The sequence below is a fragment of the Microtus ochrogaster genome, chromosome 4 (assembly GCF_000317375.1).
Source record: "Microtus ochrogaster isolate Prairie Vole_2 chromosome 4, MicOch1.0, whole genome shotgun sequence".
Classification (NCBI taxonomy): Eukaryota; Metazoa; Chordata; class Mammalia; order Rodentia; family Cricetidae; genus Microtus; species Microtus ochrogaster.
Window position 1 is genome coordinate 92,146,071 of NC_022011.1, and position 13,235 is coordinate 92,159,305.

The 13,235-nt window shown below is 42.8% G+C and overlaps 1 protein-coding gene across 7 annotated transcripts in view; it reads right to left on the reverse strand.

Annotated features, from left to right (window-relative positions):
• The window catches only part of Ctnnd1 (catenin delta 1), a 51,301-nt gene that overhangs the window by 6,026 nt on the left and 32,040 nt on the right, over positions 1-13,235 (reverse strand). For 5 of the 7 annotated variants that reach the window (XM_013355716.2, XM_013355718.2, XM_005346660.3 and 2 more), the window contains 11 exons: positions 11,008-11,471; positions 9,410-9,593; positions 7,953-8,070; positions 7,177-7,330; positions 6,808-6,825; positions 6,334-6,402; positions 5,131-5,258; positions 4,891-5,041; positions 3,892-4,084; positions 3,183-3,297; positions 2,561-2,648 (listed from right to left, as the gene is read on the reverse strand). In XM_013355716.2, the coding sequence (XP_013211170.1) occupies positions 2,561-2,648; positions 3,183-3,297; positions 3,892-4,084; positions 4,891-5,041; positions 5,131-5,258; positions 6,334-6,402; positions 6,808-6,825; positions 7,177-7,330; positions 7,953-8,070; positions 9,410-9,593; positions 11,008-11,471 (1,682 nt within the window). The remainder of the gene's footprint in view (positions 1-2,560; positions 2,649-3,182; positions 3,298-3,891; positions 4,085-4,890; positions 5,042-5,130; positions 5,259-6,333; positions 6,403-6,807; positions 6,826-7,176; positions 7,331-7,952; positions 8,071-9,409; positions 9,594-11,007; positions 11,472-13,235) is intronic. The other 2 variants (XM_013355719.2, XM_013355717.2) reach the window with 1 other exon arrangement.

The following is a 13,235-nucleotide window of genomic DNA, read 5'->3' on the forward strand; positions in this document are numbered from 1 at the left end:
ACACACACACACACACACACACACACACACACACACACACACACACGTACGTGCGCACACACAGGAAATAAATTAGGGTGCAAAGGACTTTTATCAGTGTGGAATAAGTACGTATTACTATATTCAGAAATATAAACATCTATTCCACTTAGAAATAAATTTATTACATAATCATAAACATCTTCAATTTAAAAAGCATTGTGTATGGACAGGCAAGGTGGCTCAGCAGACCAAGCACCTGCTGTGCAGGCCTGACAGTCTGAGTCTGACATCCAGAAGCCATGCAAACCTGCAAGAACCAGCTGCAAAGAGCTGTCCTCTGAGCTCCACATAAAAGCCACAATACATATCATGTATACAATAATAATAATACATTTCAAAGACAAAAACCAAAGTGGGGAGAGCACTGTTTAACATTTTTGTACGCCTCTTTTAACTTTTAATATCACACTCCCATAATTAGAAGGCAGAGGCAGGGGATCAATGCAAGTTCCAGACCAGCCTGGTTCTACAGGAGTTCCAGGTAACTGTGGGGCTCATGGCAAGACGCTGCCTTAAGAAAACCTGAAAAAATAGATGGGTTACCCTGTCTTGTCCTTAAATAAAACATTTACTCATAGGAGATTTTGAATGTCATGGCACTGTCTCCCTGCAAGAAAATGGTTTACAGAACTATGCAAATGTCATAAAATTAACACATTTAAATATGCATGTATATTTTTAAAACATTTATATCATATCATTACTTTATAATCATAAAAGCCATTTTTGTTATTTCTATTCTTAACACTTTATTTTTTATTTTTTCTATTATTACGTCTTGTGTATGTCCATCCATACTAAGACATGGATCTGAAGGTCAGAGGACAACTTTCAGGAGTCAGCTCTCTCTCAGGGAGGAAGTCAGGTTGTCAGGATGGAAGGAAGTGAGTTTACCTGTTTAGTTGCTGGGGAGGGTTTTTCAAGACAGGGTTTCTCTGTAGTTTGGAGCCTGTCCTGGAACTAGCTCTTGTAGACCAGGCTGGCCTCAAACTCACAGAGATCCACCTGCCTCTGCCTCCCAAGTGCTGGGATTAAAAGGCGTGTGTCACCACTGCCCGGCTGGCCCTACTTTTTTAACCAAAGCGATAAGATTTCCACATTTATTTTTGGGAAATGCTTGCTGAATAATCACGTCTCAGTTGCGCCATAAAGTAAAGCAACACTCTTTAATAAAATAGCAGCCAGTCTAATAAGCAGGCCTATAGTCTGCCTCTAGACAGCCCCAGCGGCTCCCACACAGCACAGGTGCTGCACACGTCCTCATTCGCACTACATATCAAAATGATGTGCACTTGGGGACACTAGTGCCTATAGCTCCATCGAGGATGCTCTTGAGTGCAGATAGCTTTTTATACAGTATATGGTAATGAAAGTAATTTGTGCAGTAATTTGCTGTTATCCTTATTCATGCTGAGCAACCAGCAGCAAGCACCACTGCTTGTATGCCATCTGTACATAATGTCCAAGACACCACACTCTAGGGGCTGGAAAGATGGCTCAGTGGCTAAGAGCTCTGGCTGCTTTTCCAGAGGTCGTGAGTTCAATTCCCAGCAACCAAATGGTGGCTCACAACCATCTGTAGTGAGATGTGGCACCCTCTTCAGGCATGTGGGCATACATGGAGGCAGAATATGACATACACAATAAATAAATAAATAAATAAATAAATAAATAAATAAATAAATAAATAAATAAATAAATCTTTAAAAAAAAAAAAGACACCACACTAAAGCCATGGGTCAAATCAAAAGCCAAAATCATTAAGATAAGAAGGGTTACAACACATACTTTCAGTGAAAGAGAAATACGTGTGTGTGTGTGTGTGTGTGTGTGTATGTATGTATACAACACAAAATATGTAATTCATGTATGGCAAAGTGGTTTACAAGCTCTAAGTCAGTTAGGGACATAGAACACTTGCCTAGAAAGCCCTGAATTCAATCCCCAGTACCCGACAAACACAAAACACAAGCACACACACAGTGCTATAACCTAAAGTAGAAAGCGGTGTACTAGAGGTAATAGACTTTCTGGTTGTCAGGAGTGTTTAGTTTTTCAACTGGAAAAACACTAATAATTACCCTAGCACTTTAGCCAATAGGACACAGAAATTTAAAAGAGAAAGAATTAAACAGAAAAACTAGGCCTCGCTCTCTGAGTCCACAGGGAAAGAGAGGAGCCACACTCAAGCTCACCGACTACTTTGATTTTGGTTGTTTTCTTTTGAGACAAAGTTTTACTTAGTCAAGTCTAGCCTTGACATACTGATCCTCCCTCCTCCACCTCAGAGTCCTGGACTGGGATTACAGGTGCGCACCACCATACCCTTCCCTGCCTGTTTTAATTTATAAGTGCAAACCTCTTCTCTTTCACATTAGAATCCCGAGGCAAAGCATTGCTCCCCTCTTCAGGGTCTAGCTCATGTAGAAATAAACACACACCCCACTTCTCAGTCAACAAGACATTAAGCAATAGCGGGAACACTGAAAAGGGAAGGGTACACTCTCGGTTACTGTACCTGATTTCTGGTTCCGGTCAATGAGAGGGAGAGTGCTATCATCGTATGAATGGCTGCTCTGGCTTCTCGATGCATTGTTTAGATTCACCTAGAAGCAGACATAAAACCCAATGTCATAGAAACCTGAATATACCCACTTCTCTCTGGCCCCTCCTCCTAACCATGCACCTCCTGCTTCAGAAGCTCTTAAAGACTAGTGATTTCCTTCTCTGTGATCGACTGCGCAAGCCCTCACTCACATTCTTTCTCTGACAGACTTAAATTTCTAGGTTCCTACTGACAACTATAACTCTTCAGAAAAAGAATCTGAGGGTAGGCAGTGGCACTTATCTATAATGCTGGTACTTGGGGGACAGAGGCAGAAGAATCAGAGAATGGAAGGGTCAGAGTGTATGGGGAGGGGTCACAATGGCCGTATATCAGCACCACCTGTATCTACTGCGTGTTCAACATCAAGAGAACAGAACTACATAAAGTGAACTGGGCACCTCTGGACAAAGATAGTGTACCAATAAAGTCTTCACTAACAGAAAGACTTGGGTTTAGAAGACACCAAAAGACAGAGGCACTAGCCGAGGACCAAGGAGAAGAAAAGCCAAAGCTCTGGCCAAGAGTGTTGGACCTGGAAGTCTGATTTCTTCCACCCTTCTTTTTCCAATGGCTTCCGAAGCTCCTTGTAGCCCCAGATCGTCTGCAAGACAAGAGCTGCTGCCCGAACTTCTTTTTCTGAGCGATTCCTATGGAGGAAAGTAAAACCATACACAGCTTGGCTCCAAGACCAGGGAATCTTGAACCTGTACTCTCTAACAGAGTAGTTCCTAAAAAGTTCCAAAATAGTAGTTCCTAGTAGTTCCAAAATAGTTCCTAATTTGTACCTTCCTAATACACAGCCCTTTAATACTGTTCATGTCCTGATGATGCCCCAATCATAAAATTATTTTCGTTACACTTCATAACTATAATTTTGCTACTGTTGTATATCATATTGTAAATATCTGTGTTTTCTGATAGTCTTAGATGACCCCTGTGAAGGCTCATTTGACAACCCCAAAGAGGTCATGACCCACAGGTTGAGAACCACTACTCTAACAGCACAAGAACATAAAAATGTAAAAATCAAAGTTTTCGCCAAATTATATATTCTGCCTGAAACACTGACATAGTTTTGGATAATGGATGTATGCGTCCATTAGCAATGTAGAGACCAACATTAAGAATGAAAATTGTCACAGGGTAATGTAAGGGAAGCAACCTCAGCAGAGGGCAGCTCCTTGCAGAAAACTCTTCTCTCGTACTCAGATTCTCCCAGCTCTGATCGAGTATAAACTCACCCTGATTTGTTGATCAACACCAGCTTCTCAATGCCCTGGGTCTCTCGAAGCTTTTTGGCAGCTTCCAAGTTCTCAGCAATAACTTCATTGATGGTGTTCAAAATAGAAACCACAGTGTCTTCAGAGAAATTCCAGGAGGAGTTCTGCTGACCTCCTGGCAGATTCTTTACCAAGTTAGGAATGGCATGTTTGCCTATAGCAGAAGACAAAAGTAACCCAGGAGGGAGAAAAGGCAGTCAGGCCAGAAGGGGCCATATAATAGTTAGGAGGAGCCTTACAATACTCTTTACAGAAATCAGATCAAGTGTAATTTCTAGCCATACAAATCAACTTCATTATTAAGTAAGATTATATCAAAGGGGCAAAGAATATAAGATAGCCATGAACTCACTGCCCTTCCTCTTTCCTTAAGTGCACTAAGACAATGTGATACTGGCCATTAAAATATACTGTCTGGTCTCTGCACATATACTAATGAAAACAGTATGTCCAGTATTATTATATGATAATTCAATGGAACAGAGTCCTTATGAATTTAAAAATATCAATAACTTGGGTTCTGCCACTACCTAACTGGGCAAATGAAAAGAAGATAGAAAAATTCTTAATAATACCTAGAGAGAAAGAAAAAAGCAGAGAGTCAACAAATAACCATGCTAGAATGTTTCTGAAGAAACATCCCCCCTTGTGCTCTTTTAAGAACCACTAAACCATGAACTTTTTCACCAACACTCTGATACATAAAGGAAGATTACAGAATCCTCCTCAGTCAGGCTGAGCACTTTCCAGCACTCAGGAAGCAGAGGCAGGCAGATTTCTGTGAGTTCAAGGTCAGCCTGGTCTACAAAGCTAGTTCCAGGACAGGTTCCAAAGCTACAGAGAAACCCTGTCTTAGGAAAAAAAGAAAAAAAAGAAAAAGAAACAAAAGAATCCTTCTCTTGGGTGACATCAACAAATAACTAAACATTTTGCTGTGCTAGCACTGATTCAAACCCTTACCAATTAACTCTTTGTTCCGAGCATCCACAGCCAGGTTTCTCAGCGCCCCGGATGCAGCTTTCACTACTCGCTCATGTTCGCTGGTCAGGAGGTCAGCTATGGCAGAGAGAGCCTTCTCCTGACGCAAAGCAGAGCGGATGTATCGGCCATACTAGGAGCAAGCGGTGAAAAGATTACAAATGGCAGCAAACAAATGACCTAGTTCCCTATCTCCAGATCTGTTCTCTCAGAGGTACTCACTGTCCAGCGCCCAGCACACAAATTCTGGATGGCTCCAGCAGAGGCTTCTAGGATGGCAGGCGTCTTGCTCTCCTTAAGGAGTGAAATGTATATCCGCACCACTTCTGGCTGAAATAAGAGTTCATAGCCTATACAAGAAAGGGCAAGACAGAAAATGCTGATCAATGCTTACAAACCAGACTGTGGCTGCCTACAGTCCTGCATCTCCAACACTATGCTCCTTCCACATCCCTATCAACTCAAGAGCAAACTCGGAGGCTTCATCCCACATCTCTTTCTTCTCAAGTTTTCATTTTGTCTTTTGAGACAGGGTGTTGTAATGTCACATAGACTGGCCTCAAACTCATCACCTTCCTGTCCTATTTCTAAACCACTGGAGTAGCCTCTCCAGTGCTAGGACTACAAGCACGGACCACCGGCTGCCTGAAGCAGTATATACACACTTAATCTTAGCATTTGGGAGGCAGAGGCAGGTGAATCTCTGTGAGTTTGAAGTCAACCTAATCTATAGTTTCCAGACAGCCAGCGCTACATAGTGTGACCCTATCTCAAAAAACTAAACCAAACCCTATGGTGAAAACAGAATATACATCAGTTCCATCACATTAAATCCTCTCTCCTTCCTCCTTGACTTGTACTCATGGCTAACTTAAGCCTTGTTTTCACCTTGAGCAATCAGGCTTAATGGTTCAACCTGTCAAACAAATAAACTACTTCAGTAATTCTCCCCACCATGAAAACACCTAAATGAAAGGAACAACCTGAGATTTAATAATTAACATCTTTTGTATTTATGGAAAGCTAGCAAGTTTATTTCACCAATACAGTGGGTCCAAAACTCTAATCTGTAAAAGAGATTTCTTCTAATAGTAAGACTCAAGATCAAAAAACTGCACTTGCCACTTAGCTAGCTAAGTCTGTCTTTTCTTTTTTGAGGCATTCTCTCACCCTCTATCCCACTCTGGTCTTGAAGTCACAGCAATCCTCCTGCCTTAGTTGCCTAAGTACTAAGTTTGCAGGCATGTACCATTATACCCAGCCTAGCTTCTGACTTGAAATTAAATACTGTGAGTTTTCCCAATACCTTCAATATCACTTCAAATCCAACAAGAGAGAGAATTGTTAATATAGTACATAAAACATGTTACCATGTGCAAAAGCCTTATCTCAGGTCTCTGCAGACTGAGAAAAAGGACAACTTACCCCGAGCAGGACTGGTTCTTTTAGGGAAATCCACGGTGTCATTTGCTGGATCCTCTGTAGGCTTTTTCCCTATAAAAATGGGGGAAGGGTAGAGAGAAACTGGTAAGAAGCTTTTAAAGAAAGGAAAGAGTTCATCTCAAACAGTTTTCCATTCTTCAGTCAGAATCTTCATCTCAGAGATGCAGCATCAAAAGAGCCAAAGGGAACCCCATATACAGCTGCCCGAACAGGACCCAAACCAGGCAATAGACTGGTACAAAAAGGATAGCCACTCTTGCTGCATTAACTGAGTTCTGCTAACAGAGACTGCTGTCTAGACCAGCACGTCGAGACCGCAGCCCAGGAGAACTACACTTGTTCCAGTGCTTTTCCTGCGTGCATCACAGGGAAGGTTACACAAGGAAAATTAAGGGAAGGAAAAAACCCAAACATGCAGATTAGAAGGAGACAAGCGCCTTAAAAGACTGCACTCACCTCTGGAGAACCACTCATCTTCCAGCGCATCACCAAGGTGGAAAGCGAGGAGAGAAGGGAAGGAAGAAAACGCAGGAGAAAGATGTCAACAGGATCGTGGGCGAGAACACAAGAAAGCAAAGGAGGAGGAATAAGGAGGAAAGCCCCAGATTAGTTGAGTTCTTGTCCTTCACTGTCCCATATACCAATTCACTAACAACCATCACCACCGCCATCACCACCTCCATCACCACCAAAGCATACAGATCAAGGGGAGCAGCAAAGCAAAAGGACATGTCTTCACCAGGTAGACTTCCGGACAACTTATAAGTGCCTTAAAGCTAAGTGTTCCTCCTTGTCCCATATTAAAGAACAGGAACTATGACTCACCTTTGCCCTTCTTGGCCCCAAAGCAACTGGCAGCATGTGGCCCGGTATTGTTAGCCACACTGGGGAGTGCCTCTTGGTAGCGTTCTGCCTGTGGGATTTCACGGTGAACTTGATATGATAAGTTCCGAAGCAGGCAAACACAGTTCTCCACAAGCTGAGAGATAGCAAACAAAAGGTTCAGTTGAAAGAAAGAATGCCTGCAATGACTTCCAAGAAATTCTGGCTCCATAATTTGAATATTAAAATAGCAATCCTAAAAGGCGCCTCAAAACCCCTGCCATCTTCAGAAGGTCCAACTACAGACACAATGGCTTCTGCAGCGATTTAGTGACGCGGCATCTAGTGATGTTCTCCCTACTTAAGGGGAGGGGCTAAAGAAACTATCATTGTGACCATCCGGTTACTCTTTAACAGCACTTGCTGGACAACAAGCCAGGCATGGTCCTGAATGCCTGTAAACCCGTAAACCCAGTGCCATAGGAACAGAGACAGGATTGCTGGAGAGCATTTGCTGCCAGCCTAGCCAGAGAATACAACCTCAAAGTGAGATCTTGCCTCCAAAGAATAAGGCGGAGAATGCCTGGGTGAAAAGGACACCAATGTTCTCCTGGCCGCTCCTGTGGACCTGCACACACACAAACTTCTCTTCTTCTAAACTAAATGCCCATGTTAAGGAGAAGGATTGGCGTGAATATTCTATACTATCTGACAGCCTGAAGTGGTAGATCTAAACCACAGTTACCTTGTGAACAACATTCACCCAGTCATTAACTTACCTTGCTGTCTGAATCCTTCTGCCCAATTTCTGCCTGAACAATGAAAATGAGGGCATCAACTAAGCCATCGCATTCCCGAAGCTTCCGGCGAGCTTCACTCCTCTCTGAGCTTACATTTCTAAGGGAAAACACACAGTTCTGAAGATGACTCACGTCCCTGAAGTCATCCTTTGATATCTTTCTCCATCTATTCTAAAGCTTCCTTAATACCTTTTCTATTTCGTACAATAAACAGTTCGTACTTATTAAAAGCAAGGCACTGCAGTTGGAAATTGACTGCTAGTCTGTCTTCTAAACTTTTTAAGCTTGCAGTCAGGTTGAAAAATGTATACCAAGGCCTGGAAAGGGCAGTCAATCCCCAGCACCCCACAGTGGTTCTAGCCCCGGAGGACCTGACACCCTCTCTTCAGGCATCATCAGACACCAGACACACAGGTGGTGCATAGAAAATATGTATACAAAACACCCATACACATTAAATAGTTAATTAAAAATTGTATACCACAGCCCCAAATGGTAGTCCACACCTGTGATCCTAGCACTTGGGAGGCAGCAGCAGGATTGGACTTATTACAAAGCAAACCCTATCCACCTCCTCCACCATCACACACAAGTGTGTGCATGCAGGCATGTGCTTGTGTGCATTCACATGTGAGTAACAATCAGGGGTAGGAATACAGCTATGTGGTATAAGCTTGCCCAAGTACATACAAGGTAACGGGTCCAATACCCAGCACCACAAAATGGGGTTTTGTGGGGATGGAACGCCAACGTAAACGTCAGTAAACCCAGACAGAAGAGTCACTTATTCCATAGAAGTACACATCTAGGGAGTGACAAGGTGCCTGACTTGAAATGCAGATAACTGTGACAGGGACTAGGGCACTCACCTTAGATGTGGGAGGTTCTACACAAGCATTTACCTAATTAGATAAAAACAAAAGTGACCAGAGCGGGAGGAAGAAGGGCAGGAGTAAACACAGGAGTAGGTAAGCAGGGTGCACACAAGAAAGCAGCAAAGGCAGGTAGGCTGAGGTCAAACACAGCTCAGAGTGGAAGCCTCAAGTAGAGTAAAAGCTTGCCTAGCAAATGCAATGCCCTGAATTTGGTCCTCAGTACAACAAAGTAATAAAAAAATAAAAGGAGCAAACAAAAAGCAAACCCTCAACTTCTAATTTAAAAAAAAAGAAAAGAAAGAAAGACATTCTATCACTCCACAAAAGTCCACACTGGGATGCATGTGTGCGCACCCAGGCTACACTTTACACTAAGCTACAATTTACCTGCCGCCAGACTACTCCCTTTTTGAGACAGGGTTACAAAGTACCCAGCTAGTTTTGGGCTCACTCTAGCATAGGCAGGCTACTAACTCAGTCTCAGAGAGGTTTACAAGCCTGTACTACCAAGCCCAGCAAGCATTCAATTTTTATAATCTCAAAAACAAACCCTTCACTTACCTAAGGCAGCCGGCTGTGTTAGTGAGCACCGACTCCCATTCAATGTGCCGCGGCTTACAGTCCTCATTGGGTTCTCTCTCCCAGCCAGAGTGTGGAATGATCACTTCGTCCGTCAAGGCGTGCAGCGCATGATCCACAATCTCCATTTTGATTGAGTCATGGGATGAGAGATTCCACAGGGTTCCTGGCAGGGACAAGTCATCAGAGGACTCTCCAGCTCCCAAGACAGGAGTCTGAACAGTGTCCTATTCCTTCTTATATGCCCATTACAGAGGCTACGTGACTCCATGGAGTGTTAGCTAGGCTTCTTTCTGCTTATGACCCACAGTAAGATATATTTATTCTGTAGTTCAATACAGACACACAGGCATGAAATAAAGGTTTACAGAACAGTATTTACCATAATTCATGCTCAACAGTCTATTCCAGCTTCTCTACCTCAGCAACACTGTCACTTGTCACTGTGGTCCATAGAATTCTTTGTTGTGGGTGCTGACATTGTCTGTCTATTGTGGGATGCTTACCAGCTAACCAGTATCCTTAGCCTTTATTCATTACATGCCAAGGATTCTCTACCCCACCCCAAATTATAATAGCCAAAGCAACTCCAACAATGGAGATGTCCTCTGGGGGCCAAAATATTTTGCCAATCGAGAATCAGTATTATTTATCTTTCTTTCTTCTTCCTGCAATTATGATTAGGCCCACATTAAGGTGCTCAGTTCACACTAATGGATCACCCCCTATACAATCTGGAAAATATCATTCTAATTAAAGGACTACAAGCTCAAATTTCTAAATGGAACAGGCAGGTTGAGTCAAGACAGGCACATATTTAAAACAAATGATAAGACTGTGAATAAATGGCAACTGACATTCAGCTTCTGTGTTTGAAAAACAAGCTCCTCTACTACTACAGCTGGTCAAAAATAAGAGAATGTGCCAGACACGGTGGTGCACGCCTTCAGTCCCAAGACACCGGAGGCAGAGACTAGAGGGTCTCTGTGGGTTCAGTCAGTCTGCGCTACATAATAGTTCCAAAGACCCTGTCTCAAAAATCCAAGAGAAAGTGGCTGGAGAGATAGATGACTCAGCAATTAAGGGCATTTGCTGCTCTTCCAGAGGACACACGTTCAATTCCAGCACTCACATGGTAGCTCACTCTAACTCCAGCTCCAGGGTACCCAGCTTCCTCATACAAGCACACATGCAGCCAAAACACCAATGCACATAAATACAAAATTAAAAAACAAGAGAAAACACACAAGCATACAGAATGTGTCAGAGATTACTGCATGTATCATGTGACATCCAATCAAATCTGTGAGGCAGATTTGACCTAAAGGCCACTACTCCAGAACCTATAACCAAAAGTTAATGGACTGGCCAGGCATAGTGGGGCACTTGGGAGACAGAGATAGGCAAATGTTTTCAAGTTCAAGTCCTGCCTGCTCTACATAGTGAGTTCTAGGCCAGCCAGAGCTACACAGTGAGACCCTGTCTCAAAATTAATCAATTAATTAATTGAAAGGTAATACACTGGAAACCTCTAGATCCCTGCCTCTCTAGTAAAAAGTGACTCCCAACCCAGCACTCACCAGTAATGACTTCAGTCAGGTCCATATCACGAGCTTTTCGCAGCAATCGGACAAGGGCAGGAACACCATCACAGTTTTTTATGGCAATCTTGTTATCTTGGTCACGTCCAAAAGAGATATTCTTGAGAGCTCCACAGGCTCCAAGGTGCACTTCCTTTTTGGGATGGTCTAACAATCCCACCAACACTGGGATACCCTTGAGCTTGCGCACGTCAGTCTTCACCTTGTCGTTGCGATAGCACAGGTGCTGCAGGTATGCAGCAGCATTGGACTTCACAGCATCCAAGCGGAAGCCTAGCATGGCAATCACCTCTGGCAGCTCGGGCTGTCTCCAGTTTGAAGGTGGGGGCATTCCCTTTCGCAGACTATCCAAGCTTGCTAAACTTCCCCGCTCATGCTGAGCCAAAGGAGCCCAGTAGTACTGATCTGGTGGCACCTCCTCACCAATCATGTCTTCATAGCTCCTGCAGTTTTGAAAGAACCAAGAACCAAGCAGTTAAAATCAGGCTTCTTGGACATTCCTGTTACCCATCATCTTCATGGCAGGATTAACCCCAGACTACACAGAGATAATATATCTCTTCTGTATGGTCAATTGTAATAATTTTGTGTGTGAATGTTAAGCATTCTTGATGGCCCTCGCTGACAAGCTGGACTGAAGGCCCTGCAGACCCAGGACCCTCCCGCCTGCCGTCCCATGCTGGGGTCACAGTGTGAGCCATTACAGAGGTATTTCGGCATCGAAACTCAAACTTCAGTCCCCGTGCTGGTGAGGAAAGCATTCTACCAACTGAAACATCTTCCTGGTCACAATTTTAATTTAAAAGTACTCTGTATTTAGACTAAAACTCTCTCTCCCTTTTTTCCCCGTGCAGTTTTCTGGCTGAGAAAGCCAAGTACTTGAAAACGTTAATCGCTAAAGTCCTGAGGTCTTAGCATTTACTTGAATGACATGTGACAGCTATTAACTTCTCTGTAAAGAATGAAATAAATCCAGAACAGAAGAGTTAAGCAAGGCGACTGATTCCATGTCACCTAAGTAAGCCAACAAAGCCTGAGAATAAGCAAGGCTTCTGAGTCCACCACTGGGGAGGCAAAGACAGGATCACAAACCTGAGGCCAGATGGGTAAGTTCCCGGCAATCTAGGGCTACATACTAAGATTCTATACGGTCTCCTCCCACCTCCACCCTCCAAAATAATAATAATAATAATAATAATAATAATAATAATAATAATAATAATAAGGAAGGAAGGAAGGAAGGAAGGAAGGAAGGAAGGAAGGAAGGAAAGAAGCTCTGAGGATCACTCTTAAATCCTAGCTGAACAGGAAACAGGGCATTATGCACAGCTAGTAGAACAAGATCATTAAACATATTTCATATTAAGCTTTTCCTTGCCCTATTTTGGAAATTACAAAGGAGAAACTGATCAGGAAAAATGAAGGGCTTCTTGCTACACTGTTGAGGACTTGGCTTTAGCACTAATGAGGTATAAACTTAAACATTACATGTCATACACAATTCATCCCAGACTAGTATGTTCCACAGCTTTTCCTGCTTCAGTACCACCATCAACCACTAGAGGGGGAGCCTTCCATATTGCCTTCATTCATAAGGCCCAGGAAGGAAGAACCCCATTATCTGTGTCATCTCACCCTGTGGGAGCCACAAGGGAGAAGAGAATCTATTGTGTGGGGCTCTCCAAAGACTGCTGTTTGTTCCACAGAACCCCTCCCTGTGGTCAGCAAACACTGAAAGCTAGCCTCATCAGATGGCCTGCCCAACAGGTACCCAAACTGACCATTAAACAATGAGGCACATAGAGGGACAAATCATTTAGACAAAAAATAAATAAAACTTAAGTCACTTTAAAATTTAAAATGTCACTGAAACAAAATAAAGGAAGTTGTTTTAAAAGCAGATTACTAAACATTCTCTGAAAAAAGACTTCCTTTGAGTAAGAGAAAATAGGACACGTGTAAGAGAAACCAATCTGTTCTTCAAGAGAGAATGGTGTTTCAGGCTGTGTGTGTTGAGCAGATTTTACTTTTCTTGTTTAAGAGCCAGTTCTAGAGGATCTGACATCCTCACACAGACACACATGTAGGCAAAACACCAACACACATAAAACAAAAATAAATTTTAAAACTATTTTTAAAAATTCTTTCCTTTTACAAATAACAAAACTGCCCAAATGATCAGATAACTCACTTAAGGCTACATAGAT